The sequence below is a fragment of the Cheilinus undulatus genome, linkage group 2 (assembly GCF_018320785.1).
Source record: "Cheilinus undulatus linkage group 2, ASM1832078v1, whole genome shotgun sequence".
Taxonomy (NCBI): Eukaryota; Metazoa; Chordata; class Actinopteri; order Labriformes; family Labridae; genus Cheilinus; species Cheilinus undulatus.
In genome coordinates, this window is record NC_054866.1 from 36797795 (window position 1) to 36825643 (window position 27849).

At 37.8% G+C, this 27849-nt stretch overlaps 2 protein-coding genes across 3 annotated transcripts in view; one reads left to right on the forward strand and one right to left on the reverse strand.

Moving 5' to 3' along the window:
* Positions 1–2917, reverse strand: part of ift80 (intraflagellar transport 80 homolog (Chlamydomonas)) — a 56813-nt gene extending 53896 nt beyond the window's left edge. Inside the window, exons 1-4 of one of the 2 annotated variants that reach the window (XM_041800734.1) lie at positions 2567–2917; positions 2370–2430; positions 1859–2080; positions 56–166 (exon numbers count right to left, since the gene is read on the reverse strand). In XM_041800734.1, coding sequence (XP_041656668.1) covers positions 56–166; positions 1859–2080; positions 2370–2406 — 370 coding nt within the window. In that variant the 5' untranslated portion in view covers positions 2407–2430; positions 2567–2917. Of the gene's footprint in view, positions 1–55; positions 167–1858; positions 2081–2369; positions 2431–2566 lie in introns of those variants that run through there. The other variant, XM_041800742.1, reaches the window with a different exon arrangement.
* A 430-nt stretch (positions 2918–3347) lies between these two features.
* On the forward strand, positions 3348–25974 carry smc4 (structural maintenance of chromosomes 4). The gene is made up of 24 exons (XM_041805854.1): positions 3348–3554; positions 4976–5133; positions 6096–6286; positions 6864–7055; positions 8107–8283; positions 10329–10493; positions 12031–12158; positions 13285–13425; positions 14073–14223; positions 16070–16234; positions 16314–16547; positions 16659–16844; positions 16945–17106; positions 17366–17591; positions 17700–17776; positions 19270–19422; positions 19603–19729; positions 19993–20182; positions 22288–22432; positions 22608–22781; positions 22899–23081; positions 23221–23453; positions 23561–23744; positions 25690–25974. The coding sequence occupies exons 2-24, from the start codon at positions 4986–4988 to the stop codon at positions 25852–25854; spliced, it is 3897 nt and encodes a 1298-aa protein (XP_041661788.1). The 5' UTR covers positions 3348–3554; positions 4976–4985; the 3' UTR covers positions 25855–25974.
* The last annotated feature ends 1875 nt before the right edge of the window (positions 25975–27849 follow it).

A 27849-nucleotide genomic window follows, 5' to 3' on the forward strand; every position in this document is an offset into this window, starting at 1 on the left:
CCGGTATATGAGATGCGTCTGTTTATGGAACTTCACATTGTCCTGTAATCTTTACCTGTGATTAGAGCAGTCCCATCATAGTTCCATCTGCCTGCCAAAACAGCTCCTTTGTGCGCTTCAACACTTTTCTCAATGCGCCCTATCTTGGATGCCAGGTGGAACTTCCCTGTCAATAGAAAACGAGTCTCACTGTATGGCCACACAAAAGCTCTGGGCTGATGTTGGTGTTTACAGGCTCTAAATAAGAAACACTGAAAAGTGCTGTTATTGACAAGCTACAACAAAGAACTTGCCTTATGTAAGGGGTTCACAGACCAGGGCTTATCAGTCTGTGTGTTTCAGGTTAACAAATTATTTTGATGCTTATTTAACTTTAGAGTCCAGTGACAAAACCTCTAACATATCTGCATGCACACAATTACCAACAGAGCATTTTTCTCCATTAATCTTAATGGCAGATTTACAGCAGAGAGAGAATGAGTGAAAATAATCAGATTTGCTTGGTTGAATTAGAGTTTCCTTTTTCCTATACAAGAAGAGTGATCAGGCGTGGAGACAGTTATTGAAGACATAAGCCTAACATATACTTTGTGGCAGAGTTTATTAAAAAATACTGAATGCTCTATGTAATTTCTGGTGGCCTGAAACTGCAAATCAGCATGATGCTGCTCTCTCTCATTTCTAAATTTGGACAACCCAACAAAAGTGGTTGTTACTGATCCAGCAGGTAGTGAGCCTGACAGCCATGCACAGCTGTAATTTAAAAATATAACTTCTGTTTTCATTAACATCTACAAAACCTTAACAGTGCTTATCTATGAGACCAACCGTTGCGTATACTGTGATATCTATTCAAAAATTGCTCACTATTTCATTTTTTAGTTCAACTTGATGAGATGTTCTACTGGGAAAAGGTGGGTGAGACTGTAGTTCAGAACAGAAAGCCCTACAATGTCCTTCATCCTTAATTTGATTCTCTTCACATCAAGTCTGCTTCTGACAGATTGAAAGGGGAAACATTTCAGTATGCAAAGTTAAAAAAGTTAGAAAAGTTAGAAAAAGTTCAGATTTTCTTTGCAAAAAACATGGATATCTGCAAACATTAATAGATCATTGATCCCACAACTAACTTGGATCAACATTCTTTGCAGGATACAAAAAATCTCAAATTGAAACAATCTTCCAAAGCTCACTAAAGTTTGGAATAATACAAGGCTGTAATTCTTATGTTTTAGTAGTCAATCTTATTCTATTTTTTAAGTTGAGCTAAGCAACACTAATACCTGTTTATCTGTTACAGGGCAAGAAGCAGAAGAAAGCTACAAAAGTGAATGGTTGACAGAGTTTTCACTTCTCTCTGGTCTGCCAAAGAAAAATGCTGCTTCAGTTTGTGGGTGTGTTTATGCAACCCTACACTGCCATTAGTGTTGTGACCACACATTGCTTGCCATAACTGTACATCCATATTCTGTGTGTTTCTATCTAATATAGGCCCAAAGAAGAAGGCAAAGTAGGTAGCCTATGCGTCACAAATACTCTGTCAAACTTTTTTTTCCACAAGTATACATATAGAAAATACATTTTGAAGACTTAAGTGATTTGAAAATAGTTATGAAACAACAGTAGACGGGAATACACTGTGAAACAAGAACTTTTTTTTGTAAATATGCACAAATTGATGGCTCTCTCTAAATGATTATGTTGAGGGATGACAGTTTGATAAAAATAACCATCAAACAGGTGGAGATGCTTGAGAAGAGATGGACCACTGTCATCATGCAGAGTAAATTCAGTTAGCAAAATTACACTCTCCATCCTGAAAAAGAACTGACTAATCTTAAGGAATAAACAGACTTACCATCAGTGCTGGTGAGGACAAAGATGTCAGTCTGGTTCTGTTTCTTGCCACCAAGGGTTTTCGGGAACCAGTGTAGGTCAATAGGGTAAATGTCCTCTGGCAATTTGACAACCAGACTGGTCTCACTAGTCAGCAGGTTCCATTTGAGGATCTGGTGATCCTCACTGCATGAGTACAGCTCATCTGCTGTAGTCCAACCAACACAACTAACAAGTTCCTTATGTGACATGCAGTTAAGGAGTGTTCAAGGGTATTTTTTAAGATGGTAGGAAATTCTATTGTAGCATCTGCAATTATGACTGTATGAATCTGGTACAGGTTAGCTCAAGTCAGATAATGGTTAACTGTGAATTCACTATTGCACATGACTAAAATTCTCCCCAACCTATAGATTGTAACGGTAATATTGGCTGGAAGAGCAAGCTCTCTACTTCATATCTTTCACATTATACCTATTTAAAGTGTAGAAATATACAAGGCTATACTGCAAAATCCATGCTTAAAGGGATATGTTTAGGTTCCTGAAGCAGCGATGTTTTCAGTCTCATTGTGATGTTTTCGTCTGCTGGTCCCTATTCCAACAAAGAAATTCTCTGTTAGTGACAACTACTATGATCCTTAACCTCCACTGATCACGCATGTTATTATAAGCCCTAGAAAAAAAAAACATTATAGAGAATACTGAAACAACGAAGCTTTGATCGTTACCCTGTGAAGAAGACGAGTCAGCAGTTGGCATACTCCTGTGGCTGTATCGTTGAATAAAACAAGCGTCTACAGTTGCTAAGGTACCTGCCACTGTTGCTAACGTGACTCCTCAGTCATCTCCGGATTGCAGCCTGGGACTTCAGAGCTAACATTTCCGCAGTTTTCCTGTTTTTCCGCTTCGTTCTATCGTTACAAGACGATTCGAAGTACAAACAGTTGATTCATACATGCCGCTTGCCCCCACCGATCTGTATAAGTGGTCGGACAAGTGCAAAGCAAACCTCTCTGTCACAGTTCAGGAGTTTATCAGTGTCGTTATAATGGCTATGTAGTTAGCCATTTTATCTGGGTCACAAGCAGCTCCAACAGGGAGTTCTCGCGAGAGTTGCGATTCTCGGGTCCTTGTAAACGTCTCTTTCGACTTACTTTCAAACACAGCCGATATGTTAAAGTGCGTTTATTGTAGAGAGACTGTTTTAATTATGCACACACTTGTATTAATCATTAAGTAAATAAAGAGTATTGAACGTTTTGTGGACTTTTCCTTGCGAGATGTCATTCCACTGTATCAAATAAACCGTTTGAACAAGAACCTTAAGTCGATGAATATGCGTAAAATATTGATAAATATTTATAACTGTTTTGAAGTATAGTTATTTTGTTATATGACTGTTGGTTGTTTAAAAAACATTATAAGTCGGTCGAAACGAGGCGGAGTTGGCTTCGTCCCCTTTTTTGAATTTTTTTCCCCTGCCCTTTGGACGTTCCATGGTGCCTTGCGTCAGTTTGTAACGAATTTGGTTCGACAGCACAGTTTAGGCGCCATTTACAAGTTAGAGTTTTCATGCAGGAGAGCGACTCGGAATGACACGGGGCTAAAAAATTGTGGATTATATTTACAGCTCTCGGATTAAGAAAGACTTTTATCGCAATTGTGATTTGGGCCACAAAGGAAGACTATTGACTGACGGTGCCCGCACTGTGGAAGGTACAAGGCAACGTTTTGGTAGAAATTTACGACTGGGTTCCGTCTATTTGCTGAAAATAGATAACGTACGTTTCGAAGGAGACTACTCATTTATAACTAATTTACGCGTTTTTAAGCACAATTGACGATTGGAAACAACCTGGTCGATACTGAAAGGACTTATGACGATTGTAAAACAACTAATTTTCTTTCCCTTTCACAAAATACCGCTTTCGTGTTACATACCCCTAACATACACGCAACTTTTCAAACGGTCTACGCTAATGTTAATGTCGGAGATAGTTGCTAAAGTTTCAGCTGCTACTTCTGTGTGGTAAATACTACTAATCGTGCTTAAACGAGCCATATATTCTGCGCTAGGCGTTCCTTTCAAATATTTCTTTTATTTGTTTAAGTACAGTCAAACCTACATTGCAGCGTCAACGTAAAGCATCCTCAACAGTACGCAGCTAATCAATGTTAGCTTTTACGTTAGCTTTAGCTCTGAGACACTACTTTTGCAGTAGATAGTTAGCGACAACAGCTTTTTTAACTCAAGGCGGCTTGAAACAGTCGCATTTACGTGGCGAATTCAGTATTTCAAGTTTTTGCTCATTTGGTGACCAAACGAGCTCAACCATTATGCATATTAAGCAGACATACGCGTAACTATAACGTTACCACCAGTCAAATGTTACCGTTAAGTTATTTGAATGTGCTTTCCAATTAGCTTGCTAGCGAGTTAGGTTGCTCCGGCTACACCTCCGCCCCAACATCAACTTATATAGATTATAGCCATAATCAGTGGCAGTTTGAGACCCCGATCAATTTAAGACGTAGTGTCTACAACGTCGACTAGGGAGACCGTTTCGCTGCGTCTGTGACTGTAGAGTAGACTTGACTACGAGCTTTGGGACAGTTATTTGCATAGTGACTGAATTTGTTTTCCAGTTGACGTTTTACGTTAAACTTATTTTCCTGTTTCCCCCCAACATTGCGAGGGTCATTAACCGTCCAACTTTGTGAAGCTCATAAATGCTTGTCGTCGGTGTAAAAGAGAACTGTAACCGCCGTAGTGGGATGCTATTTATCTATTTTTTTTGCTTATATTTTGGGTTAAGTGCTGAAGTAGCATCTATTACGCTACATCATCATGCTGATTGGCAGGCTAGATCGCTGCCATCTCCTCAAATGTCATCAGGCCGACAGCCTTTATAATAACTCGCATTTTTCAGGTCAAAAAGACACGTTTTGATTTTGGTATTTCAAATATAGTTAGAATATGGTACAGCCATAGGCATATACCGATTAAAAGCAGTGAGATTTTCATGATTTAGTCCTGACAACGGTAACTGCGTGTGACCGACTAAATGTGGAGTTTGAAGATTGACAGGCACAAAAACCATTCATGGATTTTCCTTTTTTACCAATGACTTCTTCAGATTACAAATCATGCCATCTAAAACTGCTAAAAGCTCAACTGCCTCCGCCAAGCCAAGAGGGAAAGGGTCGCAGCCCCGGGATGACTCCGAAGACGAGCTGGATGTACCCCCTCAAGAAACCAACTCCAATGGCCAAGAGGAGGCACCGCCGACAACTGGCAAGTAACAAAGGCTGTTTTGGTGTCTGTGAATCTAAATAAGTTGTGTGCACTCAATGGCGATACGTGTATTGCTGTGTTGGTAGTGGCCAATTGGCACAGCTGTGAAGCTTTTTTCTCTCTTAAATCTCTACACGTAGTTAGAATGGCTGGGATATTTTTTTCTAAAGTGTCAGTCATCAGTAAATGGCTTATGATTTTTGAGATGAGTTTGATATCGTCGAGTGCTCTTACTCCTCGGATCTTCTCTTCAAACGAGGTAATTTATTTCGGATAATGAAGTTTTTCACGTTGCTTGTCACTGTAAGGGTGTATGACTTTATTCTCAAAACTTGATATTTTGTACTATAATTTGATCGAGGGAGGTTAAGATTTTAACTGGCATCTGTACGTGTTCGTGTTGTTTCAAACATGTTAAAATGCTTATTCGGATGTCTGTTGACAACATTTTAATTTACAAACATCGACCCCTGAGGTTGTTTATGCTTATGTAGCACAATAGATTTTGGACAGGTCGTTGTGGCTTGGTGTGATGGAAACAATCGGTGTTATGTTAAACACAATTATCACAAAACAGGGGTTTTATGTCAATGTTTTGATTGCAGTTCAGCATGAGTGAAAATGTGACGATGATAGAAATGTACACTTTAGTTTTTTATCATCTCCGAAATGAATGTGGCGCATCTGCTCTCACGTATCGACGCTTCTCGCGGAGAGCGTTTGTATTATATCGTGGATTTCTTCATAAGCGACCACAGGCTCTTTCTTTTTATGTGTTTGCTCTTGTTTTGAGAACAAAGAAAAATAACGCCTGTCAACTTTGTCGGGAGTCGTAGTATGGCTGCCTGTGTTTTGTTTGTTTGTTTTTTTTCTTGCTCCTCCACCCCTCCCCCACGCACCACTGTCCCCCACCTGAAACGACGCACAGAGGAATAAAAGTTGTACTTTTTTCTGTGCCACAGATCCGTCTCACGGGGAGGCTGCCGAGGCGGTTGATAATCGAAGTTTGGAGGAGATTCTCGGTAGCATCCCTCCACCCCCGCCCCCAGCAATGACCAATGAACCGGGCGCTCCTCGCCTCATGATAACACACTTAGTTAATCGCAACTTTAAATCGTATGCTGGCGAGCAGATTCTGGGGCCTTTTCACAAGGTACGACCAAACATGGTTATAGATGTCAACCCTTTGTAGGAAATACTCTATTTCAGTGTTGTCTTATGCTCACAGATAAACCATCATGTGTAGTGCTTCTCAAAATTATTTTATATTTCCTTAATTTGTCATAATTTGTCTGTAAACAATTTAATGTGTGCTTTACTATGTATTTTACACTTACAAATATTAATTAAAGCAAAATATAACAATCATTTGAATTTTAAAAAATATTTTTGTGAAAGTGGGAAAGTCACACTCCTCCATTTTGATTTAAGGAGTGTATTGCAAAGGGGGTTGTTATGTAGTGATGTGATAACATTTCTCTTGATTTATCATTTGCTTTAAACTTCTGCTTTTAACTCTTTTCTGGTTCTTCTCTTTGCTCTGCAAATATTGGTGTTTTAAAAGAAATCTTAGTTACACCCACTTGGAACACATTCAGTATCACAATCATGCTGAAATGCCTATTCAGACCTAGTTAGTGCTGTTATTTTTGTGTTTGTAGATATATGATGTTTAAAAAAAGGGATTTATATGTAAATTATTCACATCTACATCTTGACCTTTTTTTCAGCGATTTTCATGCATCATTGGTCCAAATGGAAGTGGGAAGTCCAATGTCATAGATTCAATGCTCTTTGTGTTTGGATACAGAGCTCAAAAGATCAGATCGAAAAAGCTCTCAGTACTGATTCACAGCTCTGATAAACACAAAGATGTGCAAAGCTGTACTGTGGAGGTGCATTTTCAAAAGATTATTGATAAGGTAAATATATCGCTCTGTATCTATATCTCTGTCTCACAGATGCACAGTATACTCTCTCTGTTCTTTCACAAATTTAGCAAGAGACAATCTGCACTGAGTTGAGGGATTTATAATGATTTTCTAGTGGACAGATATTTTTCTTGAATTTTAAATATAAAATTTCCATTATGTTTATGACATGGTTATTGGTTCAATATTATTACACCAATGACTAAACACAGGCTGAAATCAGTCATAACAGTTGCTTCTAACACCCACACTTGCATTAGTCACATTGTATTGTGTTAGAAATAATTTCTCTATTTTTAGATAATTTTTAGAAGACCCATTCAGTGACAAGGCTCCACCTGTCTGATGTTGCTGTCAAAAGTCAAAGAAGTGGTTGTTTGTACATGGAAACAAATTAGGTCTGTTTGATTATTAAGAAAATATATTAAGGACTGACTGTAGTTCAAAGAAATTACGACTGAGTTATTCCTGTATTTGATCTGCCACAGGGGGTGTAAGTGTTTTTTTTTGCCCTGATTACTGTTATATGTATTATAGCCTCTCCTTTTGCTTCATAGCATCATAATGAATAAAATTCAAGTTGCTGGATACATAAAATAATTATAACAGTGTGCCAGCTTTTTCAATGAATCATTTCTGCTACTTTAAATGTTTTTAAGGAAGAGGTGTACACAACTTTACACAACAAAATTACTGAGTCTGTCTTCAAATATATAAAGCTTTAAAGCCAATGGTATGCATTTTGCATTGCATTAAAATCTTAAAATTTAGAAAGCTTTTCTAGAATTATGTACTTGTTTATTTGTTTTGAAAAGTACTTAAATATTGACACAGTCTATTTACATGTAAGTGTGGCCTGTGTAGAACTTTAGCTTTTTAAAACAAAGTAGTATTTGAAGTAGGTTGTTTTTGTCTTGCCCCTCTTGGTGAATTTGTCAGCATTCTGAGTGTATCATTTGATGTTTAGAGCTGTTTGAGTTTCTCCTTAACTGTTCTGCACTAAGCTGCTCTGTGTCTTCTGCCCCTCCCCCCTGTGAGCCAGGAAGGAGATGACTACGAAGTCATCCCCAACAGCAAGTTCTATGTTTCCAGGACTGCCAACAAAGACAATTCCTCAGCCTACCATATCAATGGCAAGAAAGCCACATTCAAAGAAGTTGGGGCTTTACTCCGGAGCCATGGTATTGACCTAGATCACAACAGATTTCTGATCTTGCAGGTAATTGTTCAGTTTTTTGTTACTTTCTGCTTCTACTCTTAACTCCTCCTTTTATTCCTTCTGTGAGCATCTCATTTTGTCAGATTTCCTTTTCTTTGGTCTCTGCTCATGTCTAAGTTGTCTTTAATTCAAATGTTCCATGGCCTCATTAAAGCTATGCCTGCCTATGGGAATAACCTGTTGCACTGGAATTTAAAGGAGAGAATTTGTCCTGCCAGCCCTTAGACTGCTATAGCAGCGCATCATGGTTTGAAACAATGTGGAAAAGGTGCGAACCATTATTTGCTGCTTTAGAATTTTAAGGAAAATAATGGCATTTTACTTACACGTGGACCTGAATGTAAGTTGAACTTACTCAGATTTTGTAGGTGGGAAGCTTTGGTGGGGTTGATCCTAAAGTGGGGACAGGTTGGACCCTCCTCCCTCTCCCTCTCCCATGTACCTGCCACGCTTTAGCAGCACGTAAATATTGGCGTGTGAGAACAGACCCCAACCCCAATATTAGCAGTGCTGCTTCAGTGTGGCAGGATCAGACACTCTCCATTACCATGCTTTGATATTTGTTCAACAGTTTGCCTTTTTAACTTCTCTGGGAATGTAATTCCTTCCTTTATGTTTTCTTTTTTTATGTATTAATTTATTTTTTGAATATATATATATATTTTTTGTCGTACTGACTTTTCCCTCTATACACTCCTGCCCCCTCTGATAGTATTACATGTGTGACCTACCCATTATTACTGATTACCCCCAAGCTTTATGGGGCGATGACTTGTGTCAGAGTCAACCAAAAAGGCTGATTTAATGTTTGTTTTTCCAATTATTTTATTTTTTAATTTATTAATTTTTTTATGGTATGTCATGTGGTAGTTTCAACTGAACACTTTTTTCTGTCCCCTACTGTGGTTTTGTGGTTAGCTGGTTAATTATATGCATCCTGCTTGACTTTTTCTGTTTATGTGTATGCATGTCCATTCTCACTCTCCCTGGATGCAAGATTTGTTGCTCTGTGTCTATGACATGGCTACATGACTGTTGGAAGAGGTTCTAGGTTGTTCTTCAAGGTCACTTTTCCAGGCCTCTGGCTAGAGGGAGGCTGTCTACTTTCTGCATTGGTCAAAGCAGAGGATGACGTGGGATTTCCCCCTCTCCCCTCTGTCAGCCTCTTTTCTTTCTTACATAAAAGTCGAATATGAATCTTCCCTTTACCACCAACTTTAAAAACATAGATGTAATTAAAGACTTTTATTTTTCACTATATCTGAATTCAACATTTATTTTACAAATTGTGTTCTTAGCCTTCCCAGCTCAAAAATAAATACATGAAAATAGATGGAAATTGACACAAATTTTAGAACAGTAGGGGGTTGTGTGTTAACTTGGCACAAGTTGTATGTAAGGGGAAAAACAGGAAATTAAAGTGTAGAAAAACAATTCAAATGTCATGTTGTAAAAAGCCTGCTTTTTAATCAAGTTACTTTTACCATTAACAATTAAAAAAAATTTTTGAACAATAAACATGTTGAAGATGGATTGGATTGTGAAAAGATTTTTTTGTCCTGAGAAAGTATGTGTCTCAGGCTTTTTTTTTCCTTAACATTTTGTTTCTCAACAGTATTCAGTCTGACCTACATCACTTTTTACACCAGGCTGGTGTAAAAAGAAACAAGTGTGATTGTTCATTCTTATTTTCTGTTTTGAAGAGATGCAACCGTTTTTGTGGCCAGGTGTAATGGTGTGGATTATTTTTAGTTCCTCTGTCAAAAAGAAACAGAGCTCTCAACGTGAACCTGTAGATTTTTAAAAAAAATTTATTTTGTACACTCCACATGGCTGCTTGTGTCTGCCAAGGTGTGTGTGTAGCCTACAGCAGTACTGCAGGGGTAGAGTTTTTAATTTAAATGACCAAATAAATTAACAGAGTGTTTTAGATTATGTCTATTTTATGATAATAAAAGTTGTTTATGACTGTTTTCAGCTCTGTGTTTTCCAGTGTGTAATTGCATGCCTGTCTGTGTCCGTGTGTTGCCCTGGACTGTACCTAGGGCGAGGTGGAGCAGATCGCCATGATGAAGCCTAAAGGTCAGACAGAGCATGATGAGGGTATGTTGGAGTACCTAGAGGACATTATCGGCTCATGCCGCCTCAAAGAGCCCATCCTAACCCTGGCCCGCAGAATTGAGTTGCTCAATGAGCAGAGGGGAGAGAAGGTGACACACTCAAACACTATCTGCTCACACACTCAAAAACAGTGTTCCTCCTCATGTCATGACTTCTTTAGAAATTAATTTTTACTTTAGAGATTAGAGTTGGGAGAACCATTCTCTATGTGCACATGTGCCTGGAATCTTTTGATACAAATGAAAATTTATGTTCTTGTTTTACAACTGTTTTAAACATGTGATGGTTAAGCTGGCCACCCAAGTCATGTTTGATCCTATGTGAGCAGTTTTTGAGACTTAAATATTTTTTATTATAAAAGAACCTGTAGGCAGCAGTGTACAGGGTTCCTGCTGATCCTTTAAAAGGCTTTAGTTGTCTTAGATTGCACATTTGAAATTTAAGAACATAAAAGTCCTAAAGTCAGATTTTTACCAGTGAGAGGTTTTAAATTTTAGAAGGCATTTTGACTAAGACATGCCCTATTCCTGTTTTGTTTTCTAGCCAACCATATACAATTTTAATTATCTTCCCCCATAAACTATTGCATAAGTATTCTCTAGAATTCAGTGCTGGATGTTCTAAATTTTCTGTGGGAGGACCCCAGACTCTCTTTCTGATTTTATTTGACTCACTGTTATTAGATAATCTTTATACTGTTGTGAAACACTAGTCCATTTCTCTAACATCTTGGCCACCAGATTACCCACATAAATCCTTGCAAAATCATTGCAGCCCACCCCTATTTTAACAAGTCTTTCCTGATACAAGCATTATTCTGCTGCTTTTTAATAGTAAACTGTATTAGCTCAGCACATCTGCAAAATTTTGTTATCATAAATATCATCAGATGGCATATTGATTGAATAGAAGCATTGAATCTGCCAATAATAATCAAATTTGGGTGTTTATGGACAAAAAAATGGCCTTTTCCTATACCATTTTACATTTCATAAACAGTTCATTAAATCTGAATAATCAGCCCTGGTCCAGTGTACCCAGAAATAGCACATCTTTCAGTTTGACCGTTTACAGTGCAAAAAGCGGTATACATTTTTTTTAGTTCAGGTCTTAAAAAGGTCTTAAGGCGTCTTAAATTTGATTGGTAAAAGCATGTAGGAATCCTGAGTGTAAGACCCCAAATCATTTTCATGAAACTTTACATCAAAATATTTATGTAGCATTACAATATTGGATAAACTGTAATCACATTTCTCTTTCTTTATATCTATATTTTTATTCTTACTTGCATTGCACTAATTTATATCATATATGTAAAGGTACTTCGTTAATGCTTTTTTCTCCTTGTGTGATTCATTCTTGATGTATTTGCTGCAGACCAGTGTACCATGACACTTTACACGAACACGTGTCACTTTGACTGCTATTGTCTGCACAGAATGTTGATTGTATATACCTAATGTCCAATTATTTAATTCTCTATTTGGATTTTATATATTTATGTTTTTAATTCTACTTTATTGTATTTTACCACCTTTCTCCTTTATTGTGTTGCTGCAATGCCAGAATTTCCCCTCTGGGATCAATAAAGTATTACCTTATCTTATCTTATATTTTCTCTGTTAGTTAAACCGAGTGAAGCTGGTGGAGAAGGAGAAGAATGCTCTGGAGGGGGAAAAGAACAAAGCTGTGGAGTTCCTCACACTGGAGAATGATATCTTTAAACACAAGAGTCGACTCTGCCAGTATTATGTGTGAGTGCACCAGAACCATTTCTCTGCTCTGAATCAAATAAATTAAACCATTATTTTATCATGTTAACATTCTATATTGGGGGTGTCAAACTCAATCACAGAAGGGGCCAGATTCTGAATTAAGGTCTAAACTAAGGGCCTAACAGGGTCCACATTTAACTGTCAACTCATTTTTCGCCAGTAATAAATTTTGGGGGGAAGTTAGCTATAATGATAAATGAGTTTGAGATTTAAAAAGTCAAAATGATTAGTTAAAAGGCTCAAAATCTGAGATAAACAGTCAAACTTGTTTTTTTTTTTTTTTTTCCAAAAGATCAAAACACAAAATTAGATGTTAAAATAATGCTTTTAATAGGCAAAAATATAAAAAGAAAGTCAAAATCATGTTTTACGGCAAAAATATGGCTTAAAATTGAAAATGGTGCACCTAAAAGGTCAAAATAGGATATCAGAGTTGAAATAATAAATTCAAAAGGTCAACATATGAGATAAAAAGTCAACATCATAAATTGAAAAGGTCAAAATATTAGATAAAGTCAAAATTATAAGTTGAAAATGTCCAAATATGAGACAAAAAGTGAAAATAATATATTGAAAATGGTTAAAATATTAAATAAAAGTCCAAATAATTTATTGAAGTCATGATTGTGCAATGCAAAAAAGAAAATATGAAATCAAAACACAAATATTTGTTTTCACACATTTCTTTTGATCTAGTTGTGTGTACTTTTTTTTTTTTTTTTTTTTTCCAAAATTTTTATGACTTTAGGATATTTTATATCACCAAGATTAAGTTTAAGTTTTCATACAGGAGGAAATCTGCAGACCTCATGTTTTAGTGCCAGGTATAATGAGAATATGATTTGACCTTGCCGGGCCGGGTGTAACTGTACCACAGGCCGGATTTGGACCCCGGGCCTTGAGTTTGACACCCCTGTTCTATATAATCAGAAGCATAGAAGAAGATGAAAATCTGTGTAATTAGCGCATCTCTCTCTTTCTATTTTTAAACTGTAACAGGGCAGCTTGACCCTCCTCTGGTGTCACACCCTGTTTTCTTTGCCTCATGTGTAAATTATTAGGTCAATGCTCACTGTTTTTTTCCTCAATATACCTTTGCCATCAGTCATGATCTGCAAAAGCGTGTGGTGGATAAGGAGCAAGAGAAGCAGAAGATCTTAGAGGACACCAAGGAACTGACTGAGAAAAATGCAAAGATATCACAGGAGATGGAGAAAATGAATCAAGAGCTGAAAAATGTGGAGAAGTAAGACATTTGTGTTCCTCTTCCCTTGCTCTCCTTTTATTAACCAATTTAATATGCTAGGAAGGTCACAAACTTTTGTACCAGTTTAAAAATTTTACGGTCGTTTTGAAGCTGATTTTGACTCAGACATTTTTGTTTAGAGGGAAATTTCCCATTCAGGTTTTGAAAAGAGAATTAGATGTATAACTTTTTAACACTGTACTAAAATTGTATTGAATCAAAACCCACTGCAAAACAGGATGTTTTCCCCTTCGAAAAAAAAAACAGGAAAACACGTTTTTTAAAGACTCCAGTTTATACATTTTGGCCTTATGGCCATACATAGATGTCTGTGTGTATACTTATATATATATAGATATATATATAGATATATAGATATATATATATAGATATATAGATATATATATATCTATATATTTCCTTTTTTTCTCAAAAAAACTGTTTTGAATTCTAAATGTGTAGAAACTCTTAACTGGGTTTTACAACAAAATCTTTGCTTTTTTTTAATTAAAAAGACTTGGCCTCTTGTACTCTGTTATGCAGATTTAGTTGTATTATTGTTAGGATTCCTTAAGTTTATGTCATGTTGATTTTTTAAACATAATTGGTGGGAGTGCACCCAGTAAAAAATGCCGTTCCTCTACCAGGAAACAAAATAAGCTCAACAAGTACATTGAGACCCAGAAAGAGAAGTTCACCCAGCTGGACCTGCAGGATGTTGAAGTGCGTGAGAAGATTAAACACTCCAAGAGCAAAGGCAAGAAACTTCAGAAGCAGCTGGAAAAGGATAAAGAAAAGGTGTGTTGGTCTTTATATGATGGTTAACTCATACACACAGTTCAATAATTTCATTCAATTTCTGACACTGTTTACTTGTCTTTCGAATTATTTTCACTACTCTTAGGTCATAGGATGCATTTTCATTCCATTTGGAAGCACACAGACACGAAAACTGTCAGGACAGACATTTTTAGCCTTTTTTTCATCATTTACTAAACTCATCTTATGAACAAATGCAAGGTTACATTGAGTCAAGACAAGCTAGCACCAGCGGTATGACACTCCAGTGTTACAGTGTTTATTTTGTCCCATGGCCAAGAAAGAAACATGGGCACTAAAAATACAATTTCCGTTGCTCATAGAAAACACAGGGCTGTTGTTTGGAGTCCTAGAGAAACAAACTCTTTCCTTAAACTTGCATACAAGTTAAAATTGAATTGCAGAATAAAAAATTGTAACCTTTTTGATATTTTTAAGACTTAAGTCTTAAATTGAATATACTTTTAGAACATGTAAATTCAGAGATTGTTTTTTCCCCTTCTATCTTAAATAGCATTTGTCCTTGCACAAGTTAAAGTTACACAATTTCAATCACAACTGCACACTCTTTGAGTTAGTGGGTTTTTTTTTATGTTATTTATTTATTTTTGGTTATTTTTTTCCACCTTTAGTTTATGTTTATGTATACAGCAACATACATGAGTTACCAGCAAGTTTAAATGATTCTGAAATAGTGAACCAGAAATGACATTTCAAGCCAATATATTGTGAGATTAATCTTAAACAGTCTCATTTAGACATGATGTAGATTTATTTTTTAATTTACAATTTAACGTTTTTAACCAAACTAGTATATGTTAGATTGACTGACTGAAATTAAATTTGTATTATTGTGAGTGTTAGTTAAAATCTATACCATGTAGAAGTAAATAAATTGATTTTGAGGTAGATATGTGTGAAGTGACCTTGTTCTATTTTTTTATATTTTCTCTTACAATGTGAAAATAGAAATTCATGTTTGTCTTCCAAATAAAGTGGCATTATCTTCAGTAAAAAAACAAAAACCTGTATAGACCTGTAAATCAGATTTCATGGCAGGAAGGGTTATCTGACTTAAACTATCCACTAGGGGGCTGTGAAGTTACACAAGTTAATAGTCTTTTTCTATTGATGGCCCATTCATGTGCTTGTTTCACTGTTTATTATATTCCTGTCACTTACTCCAATGTCTCTCTGTCTTACTGGATCACATTTTCGCACACCTAGAGTTTAGAGTTCCCTCATAACTGTAAGTGTATCCTTTCTACTCTAAAACATTATCTGCCCCTGCAATCCCGGTCCGAGTCAGGCAGACCTCATGGGAGCAGTGTTCTGCTGTGTTGTAGTCAACTATGGCCTGGCTTGTGTAATACTCTCAGCAGCCATATTCACATTTCACCCACAGTTAACCCTACAAAACATACACTACATACAAAGATTGTCTTGCCTTGTTTTAGCCCTTCCTTGCAGCAGGCTGTTGTGCCAGTCTTTACCAGGACTTGTTGAGTCCTGAGTGTATTTATACTTGATTACATTTGTGTGTTTTGGCCTGCTTGGAAGTGTGTAGCATTGTTGCTTCTAACTGGCATAAGCCAAAACCTATTTAATCCTCTTACTTTGTACCTCTTGTCTCCTAAAGTCTCCACTGATCCTTTTATCACTTCATCTCATAGAAGAGGTGAAAAGCTATTAATATGTGCTTCATTAAAGTGTACTGAACTCTGTCTTCAAGTTAAAACCACACAGGTGTAGTTGCTGTTGAAATCCACAGTGAGATGCATCTCATTTGTGTTTTGTATTTTCTCCTGTCTGGCTAATGTTTCAGCTGGAGGAAGTGCGTGGTGTGCCAGCTAGCAGTGAAAAGGCCATCACTGAGGCAACGGCTCGTAAGGAGGAGCTGGAGAAGCAGAAGGTGAAAGAAGAGGAAAAGCTTAAAGCAGTGATGGAGAGTCTGAAGGAAGAGACCAGTGGCCTACAACAGGACAAAGAGGTTTGTAGCAATATCATGGTATCGCTCTGAATGTGGGTTCAATTTGTGTGAAAAATGTTTCTTTTTTGGTCTCTTTCAGACCAAAGAGAAAGAGCTGATGGAGCTCAGCAAGGCTGTGAATGAGACCCGATCTCGTATGGATCTGGCTCAGTCAGAGCTCGACATTTACCTCAGCCGACACAACACGGCTCTGACACAGCTCAACACCGCCAAGCAGACGCTCCAGACAACCTCTGACACACTGCGTGAGCGCCGTGCTGCCATCAAAGACCTGGAAGTGAAAATACCCCAAAAAGAGTCGGAGCTGAAGAAGGTAAAACCAACACTGACTTTATTTTTAAGGCAGCAACATTTAACATCTTTAAATCTAGTAACTTGTGTTCCTCTGAGTGAGTGTCTCTCTTTTTTTTTTTCCTCCCTGCAGGACGAGGTTGAGCTGGAGCAGCTGATGAAGACGGATCTTGAGACCAGGGAAGTGGTGAGGGAAATGAGGCAGAAGGTAGAAGAAGCCAAGAGCTCTCTGTCCTCCAACCGCAGCAGAGGAAAGGTCCTGGATGCCCTCATGCATCAGAAGAAGAGTGGCAGAATTCCTGGCATCCTGGGAAGACTGGTAAAGCCACTAATATACAATTCTTACTTTCTGATCATCTAGCCTTAGTGTTCATTGGATTGTCTGTAGTGGATATATGCTTTTTTTTGTGTGTTTACAGGGAGACCTCGGAGCCATAGATGAAAAGTACGATGTGGCCATTTCCTCCAGTTGTGGTGCTCTTGATAACATTGTTGTAGATACAATTGACACAGCTCAGAAATGTGTGACATTTCTCAAAGAGCAGAACATCGGGGTGGCTACTTTTATTGGTCTTGACAAGGTAATTCTCACTTTGACCCTTGTAAATAGTGATAACATCTTATTTTGTGACTTAAAGCTTTGGATGGTTCAGCATATCTGTGAAATATCATAACTGCTATACACACTTTAAACGCTAGAACAAGATGGTTCAGTTTGTTACAAACATAATGGATAGACTTATAGTTGTGAATATTTTGACATTTTTCGAGGTGTTGTCATATAAAGCATCTGTCCACATGTTTTGCTACTGCTTCTTATTCCACGTCATTTTTGCTCAGATGAAGGTGTGGGAGAAGAACATGGCCCCCATTCAGACTCCAGAGAACAGCCCTCGTCTCTTTGACATGGTACGAGTGAAGGATGAAAGTGTGCGACCTGCTTTCTACTTCGCTTTAAGGGACACTCTAGTGGCCCAGGATATGGAGCAGGCCACAAGAATGGCCTTCCAAAAAGACAAACGCTGGAGAGTGGTCACGCTGAAGGGACAGATCATAGAGATGGCTGGTGGGTAACGTACTACTTTTCCCTCTTCTTCATCTTTTTTCCTTCTTTCTTAATTACTTTCTCAGCCAGGGAAACGATACATACATCAATATTACGTGTGCTTCACAGGAACCATGACTGGAGGAGGAAGAGTATTGAAAGGCAGGATGGGCTCCTCTATTGGCACTGAGTTTTCTCAGGAAGAGGTAAGGATAAGATAAACACATTAGGGTTGGGTTATCAGACACCTTGGAGTTGTTTATTTTTTCATAAAATTTGATAGTGTATAAAAGTTAAAAAAAAATGCATTCGGGGAAAAAATCTTGCTTTTATTGAAGAGTGCATCACAATCGTCATTGAATAATTATGACCTAATGAGGGTGAAAAGCTGTTTAAAAAGGGTACTTCCAGCCTGAACTGTGTTTAGTATCCCTGCATGCTTTTGCATAGGAAAGCAACCACTTGCATACACAATAAATAGGGCTGAAGGGGTTTACTCATGTCAGATCTTCTTAAGTTGTTGACAGCACATTAAACTGGTATGTTATTTGCATCCATGTACAGGATACAGCCCACTTTTTAAATTGGAAAGGGTTTTTTTGTTTGTTTTTTTCTAAGAGACGGTCATCTTGTACACCAGATTTGACAGTGGTTAAACTCTGATACTTTTAGCCGTTCATGCTAACAATGCTAGGTAATTACCTGAGTGCAAGTGCCTTTATAAAATCATTACTTATTTCTATATTTGAAAAGTTTATTTCCTCCATTAGCCATTGTCTGGTGAATTTAATCTGGAATTACAGTAAAGAAAAATCTCCATCAAGTTCCAGGCATCATTGAATTATAAGCCCTCTACTTGCTTATGTAGGTGGAGCCAACTATTTGATAATCCTCAGCATGTCTCCTCAAGTCTGCAACATTAAGATATTTAAAATCTTATTTAATTTTTTTCAGTGTGAGAGACCTCACACGGCAACAAATAATCACTGATTTTACCGTGTTGTTCATATAGTGTGTGGTGTGGAACAAGAGGATCAAGACAACACAAGCTAACAGATTCTGTCCAGACTGCCAGAGTCTCAACCTTGTCTCGTCCCTCAAAACATCAAATCTCATGCAGTCAAACGTGACTTAAGAGTGAAGAAGCTACTATGGCTTTCTGTTTAGCTTAGCTACTTGCGAAGTCCAATGTGCTTCCTATTTCGGTCCAGGTTCCTCCCTTGTTAGTTTGTCTGTGGCATATTTTACAGTACGTGTTGTCAAACACTTATTTTGTTGCCACCCTTCAGCAAGTTTATCCTCCATTTCTGATGTCTAGCTCAACGGTTCACTTTTGCAACCATTGCCATGACTGGTTTTCATTGTTCTTCCTCTTTAAGTCAGCCTGCTTTCTGCTCACACACACAACCAGATTTTTTGTTCTGACTATTAAACATATTTAATATTTACGATCTTTAGCCTCCAATCAGTTTAGAGAGGGAAATATTACACAACGTGCACCACTGGATAATCTGGCAATATAATCTTAAGAGCCATCTGATAATCAGGTTTTTGCTGACTTTGGTTAGAAGGGAGGATTCAGCTTGACAATCAACGCGATTAGCATGTACTGTGTGGCCCGCTTAAGAGTGATGGTCAGGGACTGGATGAATATGAACGCTGCTATAGTGAGAGTGATTTTCGTGTGTCTTTTCTGCAGCTTGACCGCATGGAGAGCAAGTTGAATGAGAAAGTGTCGAAGCTCCAGGGCAGCCAAGAGAAAAAGCTGCAGCTAGAGGAGAGCATCCAGCGACTGCGGCCACAGCTTCGAGACATGAAGAACACCCTAGAAAAATACGCCAAGAGCATGACTGTAGGGACAACACACCTCTTCTTTTTCTTTGACTGTTTGTGACTCAATTATAGGGTGAAATTTTAATTAAAATTAGAATCTTATATTTAAAGTAAACTATAAAAATGACAGCACTGATGGAACGTCTCTGGACTGTCTGCCTGTGTGGCTGAGTCTTACTTTCTTTCGTTCCCTCCTCAGAGTCTGGCTGACCAGGAGACTCACTTGAAACTTCAGATTAAGGAACTTGAGGCCAATGTGCTGGCTGCTGCCCCAGACAAGGCCAAACAGAAACAGATGGAGAAGAGCCTGGAGGCCTTCAAGAAAGGTAGAGTCCTCTGGTGAACTGGAAAGAAAATACAGTTTTTAATAGTTGAATTTGTTCTAAAGATAGTGATGAACCTGATTTTAGACTGAGTTGTAATTTGTGGAAGGATTATGCTCAGTATAATGAATGGTTTAAAAACAAAACCATAATAAAATGGCTTTTTTTCTGGTTAAGCTCTTAAAATAAATAAACAGACCAAGTGTCCAACTAGAATATTATTATTTTGACTCTGTTATTTTCTCATTACCCACCCTTGCTCTTAGACTATGATGCAGCCTCCAGTAAGGCGGGGAAGGTGGAGAATGAGGTGAAAAGGCTCCACAACTTGATTGTAGACATCAACAGCCACAAGCTGAAGGCTCAGCAGGACAAGCTGGACAAAGTCAACAAGGAGCTGGATGACTGCTCATCCACCATCACCAAAGCTCAAGTAGCCATAAAGACAGCTGGCCGGTGAGGAAAGAATAGGAAAGAAGGTTTAATAAGAGTGTTTGCCATGTTTATGCTGCCATTCCTGAAGTGTAGCTTCACTAACACCATGTCCTGTGTGATCAACTTCTAAGGAAACAATCCAAAGGTCACAAACACTGGTTCTGTTCTGGTAAAGCCTCAGGCTCTGCCATCCACTCATCAATAACAAAAAGTCACCAAAATGTCTGATATTACTCAACCAATCAGATTTATTTAATGAAAACAGCACAGTTGGACCTAAACATGCAACAAAAAGCAGAGACGGGACAGAACAAGCATATTTTAATAAAATTTCATAGAATTTCTGGTTCATTTGACCAATGTGAACACAAGTTTACCAGAGTTCACTTGAATAATGTCAGTGCTTATGGTTGCTCCTTCCTAGTGGATTTGTAAACCAAGTTTGTGCCTACCAGCAGCTTCTGTATCAGACTGTGACTATACACAAGTATGCTTGGGCACGAAGTAATGTTACAAATGGGAAAGAAATATATATATTTCCTTCCTCTACAGACTTTCAGTTTAGTTATTTATTCATAGAGTGATATTCCCAACACAATCATTTTCCTGTCCTTTTTTTCCCGGTGAACCACTTTTTTACAAGGTACAAGCCATCAAGACCAAACAACTTAGTCTTTCTATACGTCATGTCTTATCAATTCTGCCCTCTGCGCCGTCCTTGTCTTCTTGGTTGGGGTGATGGCTGTGCTAGCTTGGATAATGTTAATTTCCGACTCAGTCTGGTCCTGACCTGGAGTGTGCTGCTTTACAAGTCTGGAAGTAGCCACTTCACTCAGTCACATAGGATTTCTTTGCATGCTTTTCTCATTTGACAGTCAGTGGCTGCCTGGTCTTGAACAATGTGTTTCTTTTTTTATTTGCCAAGCATCAATAACTGTGATTTAGGGCTGAGCGATACTGTTTAAAAATTTATTCTCCAATTTCTTTCACACCAAACTCGATTTTAATTTATTTATTTATTTATTTTTTTGTTTGTTTGTTTGTTTTGTTTTATCAAAGGAAAAAGAAACTACTCAAACAGGTGTCTTTTATTTTGTTAACAAAACGTAACAAAATTGAACATAATTTTACTGCACAGGTTTAAGAGTGAGCTGTTAACTTGTCTTTAAAAGTGTTTACATTAACACTCAGGCTCTGATAGTTTTCATCTGCTTAAGAAACAGAAGGTACTGCTGATGTCTCTCCATGATCTATGCAATTAAACAAGAGCAACAGAAGAACAGTCATTATTTCTTTGTGTTTGATTACTTGTCATCTCTGCCACAGATTCTGACCAAAAGAAAACCATTTATTTTAATATCTATCTAAAGGATTCAGAATGAGTGATGTAATGATTGTATATTTCCTGAGAATACTGGTTACACATTAGCAGCATGTAAATAATAGATTAAATGTTTTTTTGAATGGGTGGCCAGAACCGACATAGAACTTAAATTTCTGACATTAGTTTTTTATGAAATATGTGTACTACATACATAAATGTTGCATTAAAAACTATTGCAAAGATATTCTGAAAACTAATTTGGCGACCCAAAAAAATCTTCTGCAACCCAACTGTGGGTCCCAACCCATACTTTGGGAATGAGTGCTTTATAGCAGTGGTTCTCAATGTGGGGTCAGGACCCCCAGGGGTGTCAGGGGATGCTTTCTATAAAACTAACAGAAATTTCATCAGATTTAAAATCATAAATTTAATCTGTTATTTTGAAAAATATGGTTGAAATTCTTTAAAATTAAAATCAAAACAGTGTTAAGTGATATTTGTGCTTAAATGCAAGTCAAAGTTATAAAAATTACCTAAAATGAAAGTTTTGTACATGATGCTCTGTGCAATATCATGTTCTTTACCCCCCTCAAGGAAAGATGGGGGTCCCCGATCTCTGATGCTGGTTTTTGGGAGGGTCATGGGCTGAAAGGTTCAGGTGGCACACACATTATGTTTAGTAAGATAAATATTAAGCTCTGTTCATGTTACTTATCCTGTGTAGGAAAAACAATGCACTATGCTTTAACTATGCTGTCACTTTTAAAGAGACTAACACCTACAGTGTGTTTCTCCTCTGCAGAAATCTGAAGAAATGTGAGGAGGGCGTGAATCGCTTGCAGAGTGAGCTGGAGGAGAATGAGAAGTCAATGGCTGAGTTCACAGAAAAACTAAAGAAACTGGAAGAAGAGGCTGGGGAGATCATCAAAGACTGTCAGGAAGCTGAGGTTGGTTTTTCACTGCATATACCCCTTTTGTGTAGTGATCAATCCAACTGAAAAATGAACAAATATTTTCAAAAGTTGTTTTGTTATGCTTTTATTGATTATTGAAAGCTGTTCTCTATGTAAAGAAATAAAGGTAGGTAGGACTTAAAGTTGTGTTTTTACATCTTCTGTCTAGGCTGCTCTCCCTGAGGTGCAGGAGCAGTATCAAGGGGTGCAGAAGGAGATAAAGGCTCTGCAGCAGCAGGAGCATGCCCTGCAGGAGGAGTCCCTCAGTGTGAGGCTCCGTGTGGAGCAGATCGATTCTTCCATCACTGAACACAACAATAAAATCAAACACTGGCAAAAAGAGGTGTTCAAGCTTTATATGTTTTTGTCATTCTGTCAACAAATTTGACTTAATTGAAATATATTTTAGACTTTTGTGTATTTGGCTGAGTTTTAATTAAATTAATCTCATGAGTTTCAGGCCACCAAGTTGTCTCTTCATACCATCGAGGACAAACCAGCAGAGGAACTTCCTGTTCTTACTCCTGCTGAACTTGCTGAGATCTCTAATCCCAACGTCATAATAAACAAAGTGACAACGTTGGAGACCCAGTGTGCTCAGATGAAGCCCAACCTCGGGGCCATTGCTGAGTACAAGAAGAAGGTACATCTAAACAGCAACAGCCATCATTCTAATAAAATAATGTTAAACTCGGTTTCAGTTTACAATAAACAGACAAACTACAAGAGAGCACATAGGGTGGATTTATGATTTCTTATGTGTAAGCTGTTGTCGTTTTCAGGAGGAGCTTTACCTGCAGCGTGTAGCTCAGCTGGACGAGATCACTACGGAAAGAGACAAATTCAAACACGGCTACGAGGACCTGCGCAAACAACGCCTGAATGAATTCATGACTGGATTCAACATGATCACCAACAAGCTGAAGGAAAACTACCAGATGCTCACATTGGGTGGTGATGCAGAGCTTGAGCTGGTGGACAGTTTGGACCCCTTCTCTGAGGGCATCATGTTCAGGTAGGACATGATTCATGAGTTTATTTTATTATTCCTTTATTCCAGCTGATGGAAATACTTTACCTAACCTAAATCCTTTTGTGTTCATGTTTTTTTTTTTTGTCTAGTGTTCGTCCCCCAAAGAAGAGCTGGAAAAAGATCTTCAACCTGTCAGGAGGAGAGAAGACCCTCAGCTCTCTGGCTCTGGTGTTCGCTCTGCACCATTACAAACCCACTCCGCTCTATTTCATGGACGAGATCGACGCAGCTCTCGATTTCAAGAACGTGTCAATCGTGGCTTGTTACATTTATGTAAGTATTGACGTGTGTTTTCACTGAGACAAAATATAGGATGATGTGTGCAAATAATGCATGTAAACACTCGCTAAAAAGACCATTTTTTAAGCTGAAATTGGGTGCAATAAGAGTGCTACTGGGATGACATTTTTGTAGGCCAACCTGAAAGTTTGTAAGTTCAGTACTTGCACCTTTTGTCCATCAAGATAATCTTTATGAGTAAAAACTACTTCCAAAAAATTTTAAGCATAAATGCAGTCAAAATCTGTCATTGGCCTGTAAAGGAATAGGCTTTTAAAGTAGATGGATTTGCAAGATCCCGTATCCGTCATCAGGCGAGTCTCTCGCAAAGCCTCTAGCTGAAACCCTTACTACTGGTCAGAGAAAGCCCGAACCCATCAGTGGGTTTAGTTAGACTGCAAACCTGTTAACATGGCACTTAGTGAAGAGACTAGCGTGGATAAAGCTATAGCAGCATGTTTTATAAGAACAGGACAACACTTCTTTATTGAAGAAGTGCAAAGGACCACGCTGGAACCGGGTTTTGGTGGAAAATATGTTTTAACTCTTCTGCAGACCTGCATTGGCAAGAGTTGATTTACCAGCTCACCCCACTGATAGTGAACAACAATAACAGCAGCCTGTCAAACTCACTTTCTGTAGTTTACTCCTCAGGCTGCACATGTCTTCTTTATCAGTGGTTCTCAAATGATGAAGTCTCAGGACCCACCATTCATTCTTCAGTGACAAATTTTGGTAGTTTTTGACCAACTGGATTTGTTTAATGAAAAATAATACAGTTTTGACCTCCTACATTACAGAATATGGGGCAAATCATAGAGACAGGACAAAACAATGCTTTGAAGGAGTTTTATGGATGCTGTGACACCATTTCTTTTTCCAGGAGCACATTTGCAACCCACAGAAAGGGCTCTGCGACCCACTTTTGGGTCTTGAACCACCAGTTGAGAACCACTGTTCTAAATCATATGTTTGGTTGCTCTCTTGCTAATGAATGTGACAGGCAGAACGTTCATCTAATCACTCTCAGTGGTTTTTGGAAATGCTCTACCCTTCCCAAACTCCTTATATGGGCTGTTGCCTAGATGGATATGAAATATAATCCATTCCTTGGATATGTGAAACAGTCTGGCATGTCAGGTTAATAAAGAAATTACACCATGACTTATACAGCACTACCACTAAGCTTCCAACTTTTATTTTGTGCTTGTACGGTTTACATAAGAGACTTTCCTCTTAGTGTGACTAACAAATTGCAAAGCTTTAGCCGTAGTTGTTCTGGTGCAAAACAGCAGGTGAAAAACAGACTAGTAGATAAGTTTGTACATCTGGCATGATGTCATTTGATGTCCCTAATAAACTCTGTAGTTCTAGTTAACTGCTTGTTGGCTACCACTGTTTGTAAGAAGCAAAAAAGCATCAAATCTCACAAGTGGGGCATTTCCAGGTGTATTTTATGTTGTAATGTTACAACCTTTTGAGCTTGTGTTTACCACAGCCCTCATTTCAGGCGTCTAACCGAAAAGTCATTCAGGCATCCTGTAGACTTTGGGATGATCAAACCAGAAGTGTTCAAATGCTAACACACTGCTGTGTTTTTGGACTCATTACTGCAGCTCTCTAAAAGCTAGGCAAAAAAAGACCCCTCATTGGTCACAGTTTCTTATTCATTCACTTCCTCAGATGGGCACTGAACTCTTGGTCTAGTGCTTTACGCAGCTGATTTGGCGTATTAATTTTAAGTAATGTGTCACTAATCAGAGCTGTAATCACTGACTCAGGAGCCAAGTCTCACTGTTGTGAAACAAGAATACCGATCCAGGTCAGATCACTTCTTTTGGGAGCTGGTTAGAAACAATGCCATCTTTTCACCTGTTCCCTTGACTGTCATTAGGATATAGTCTCTTTATATCTCTAATGTATTTTTCTTTCCTTGCAGGAGCAAACAAAAAATGCTCAGTTCATCATCATCTCCCTGAGGAACAACATGTTTGAAATCGCTGATCGTCTCATTGGCATCTACAAGACGCACAACACCACCAAGAGTGTGGGAATCAACCCCAAGACCATTGTGTTTAAAGAGCACCAAGCTGTCACTGCTTAAATGTCAAGAACCTCTGGTTTCTTATTTTTACTTTCTTTGTTACAATCTGTGTACATATTTTTAGATTTTTATCCTGTCTTTTACAATAAAATGCTGCTATCCTTGTTTCTATGTTACCAATAACGGTTTTCTGATCAGATCTTTCTTGATGCAGTCGTTGGCATGCACAGTTCATAAACATTAACAACCTGTGAATGAGCTTCACTTAAATTTGTATTTATTTTGGGCACTTTAATTCCACTTGTGTCCACAAATACCCTAAGTAGGCCACATGTGTTACTTTCCCCCCCAGAAAACACCAAAACTTGTGACAAAGATTATTCAGAAAATCAACAAACTGCACTAGCAACAAAATCAGTGTCTGTGGGGTCTTCAGAAGTATTGAAAGTAAAAATCAATTAAGCCGAAATTAAGGCTTTCTAAAGTATTCAAAGGCCTAGAATTTAAGAATGTAGTCTTAATTATTGTTTATTGATCCAGAGATAAATTATTGAAAAGGAACACAACTCAAAGTGAAAAATGGCTGATCTGCTGAAACAGTGAAGTGATCAGCATAGTAACGCGTTAAACTGAATTGAAGAGTATTATAAATATCCTGCAATTGGCAATTATACCTTGTTTTTTTAGTCTTAAAACTCAAATATATGCCTACTAACTGCTCTGCAAAACTTGTAAATAGATACTTGTAGTGGTATGACAACTTTAAGACCCCTTTAGTAAAAAAACAGACCTTCCGTTGTAAGCTACCTCATGGTATCGGCTTTTTTCCTCACCATAGCTCAAAATTCTCCAAGAGGCTTAAGTTGCCTTAGAAATGCTACCAGCATTTTATTTTCTTTGTCACTTTTTTGTCTTAATATCCACATAGAACTATACTTAACTGTGTTGTAAATATAACGGGTTTATTTGTTCATCAGTTTGTCAGTTTATTGCAGCCATGCAGTGTATGCAAGACTTGGCCATGGCTCATTTGCAGACCTTGTCCCTGGTTATGGTCTTAAAAAGGACACAAATTAAATGACAGAATATGACTGACAATTACAGCAGACATAGATGAGCAGGTTCATAGTAGAAATTGAAGATGCGATAATCTTAAAATAAATTAAGAGGGTGTTGGAAAAAGGTTTCTAAAACCATCAAATTTAGTGTCGTTTTCTGTATATACTTTAAAATAGGTCCTAGATTTCTAAAAGCTGGCAGGGAATCATAGTTTCATGCTTCCACCCACTAATTCTATCAAAGTGATAGATTAACAAAAAAATTGACCCAAAACAAAAACAGGTGGTAGTAACTAGATTAAGGGGAAGGTACAATTAAAATAAGAACATCCCTGTTCAGTAACAGATTTATATTATATCAGAGTGCCTTGAATTTTGAGTTTTGCATGCCATTTCTACTCTAATTTTATTTGAAAGTAACCTGAGTAAGTAAAAGAATAACCTCTTGATCCCCCAACACTCACACTAACAGGCACTTAAACCTAGTATTATTTTCAAGCCAGCTGATGGTGTTGCCTCTCTCCAACCTGCTCCTGAAATAACCCACAGACCAGCTGATAAGTAACAGCCATCAGCTGGGAGCAGCCACCACAGGTGCACCAAGTTTTCTAACAAAGCAGGATGGATTGCGACCAGGTTTTTTGGGGGAAAAAATCACCACCCTTTGAACAGTTCTAGCCATTCATAACATGTAAATTACTGATGTTATTTGTGCAGTTAAACTGAAATCTTTTCATTTGCTTACCTGCAGATTCTTAAGATATACCAACTCCAAGTTTTAAGTAAAGTAAGCTACCAGAAGTGACAGAATGTAGTTCAAAGATAACTAAAAATCATAAAAGATGTTAAAAACATCATGTATCAGCCCTGATTTCTGATGTTCTAACACAGCCCATGTTTTCTCTGAGTTCTTACACACTTTTAAAATTCAAATTTCCAACCTGAGCTGAGAAAAATGAATACCACTTTTTGTATGGCAAACGAAATTCTGAGTACA

Bases quoted from the DNA above. Each gene is read 5' to 3' on its own strand.
- smc4 (XM_041805854.1), top strand. From the start codon at position 4,986: ATGCCATCTAAAACTGCTAAAAGCTCAACTGCCTCCGCCAAGCCAAGA. The intron at 16,548-16,658 runs GTAAAACCAACA...TCCTCCCTGCAG, and splicing joins AAGAGTCGGAGCTGAAGAAG to GACGAGGTTGAGCTGGAGCA. The intron at 23,745-25,689 runs GTAAGTATTGAC...CTTTCCTTGCAG, and splicing joins TCGTGGCTTGTTACATTTAT to GAGCAAACAAAAAATGCTCA.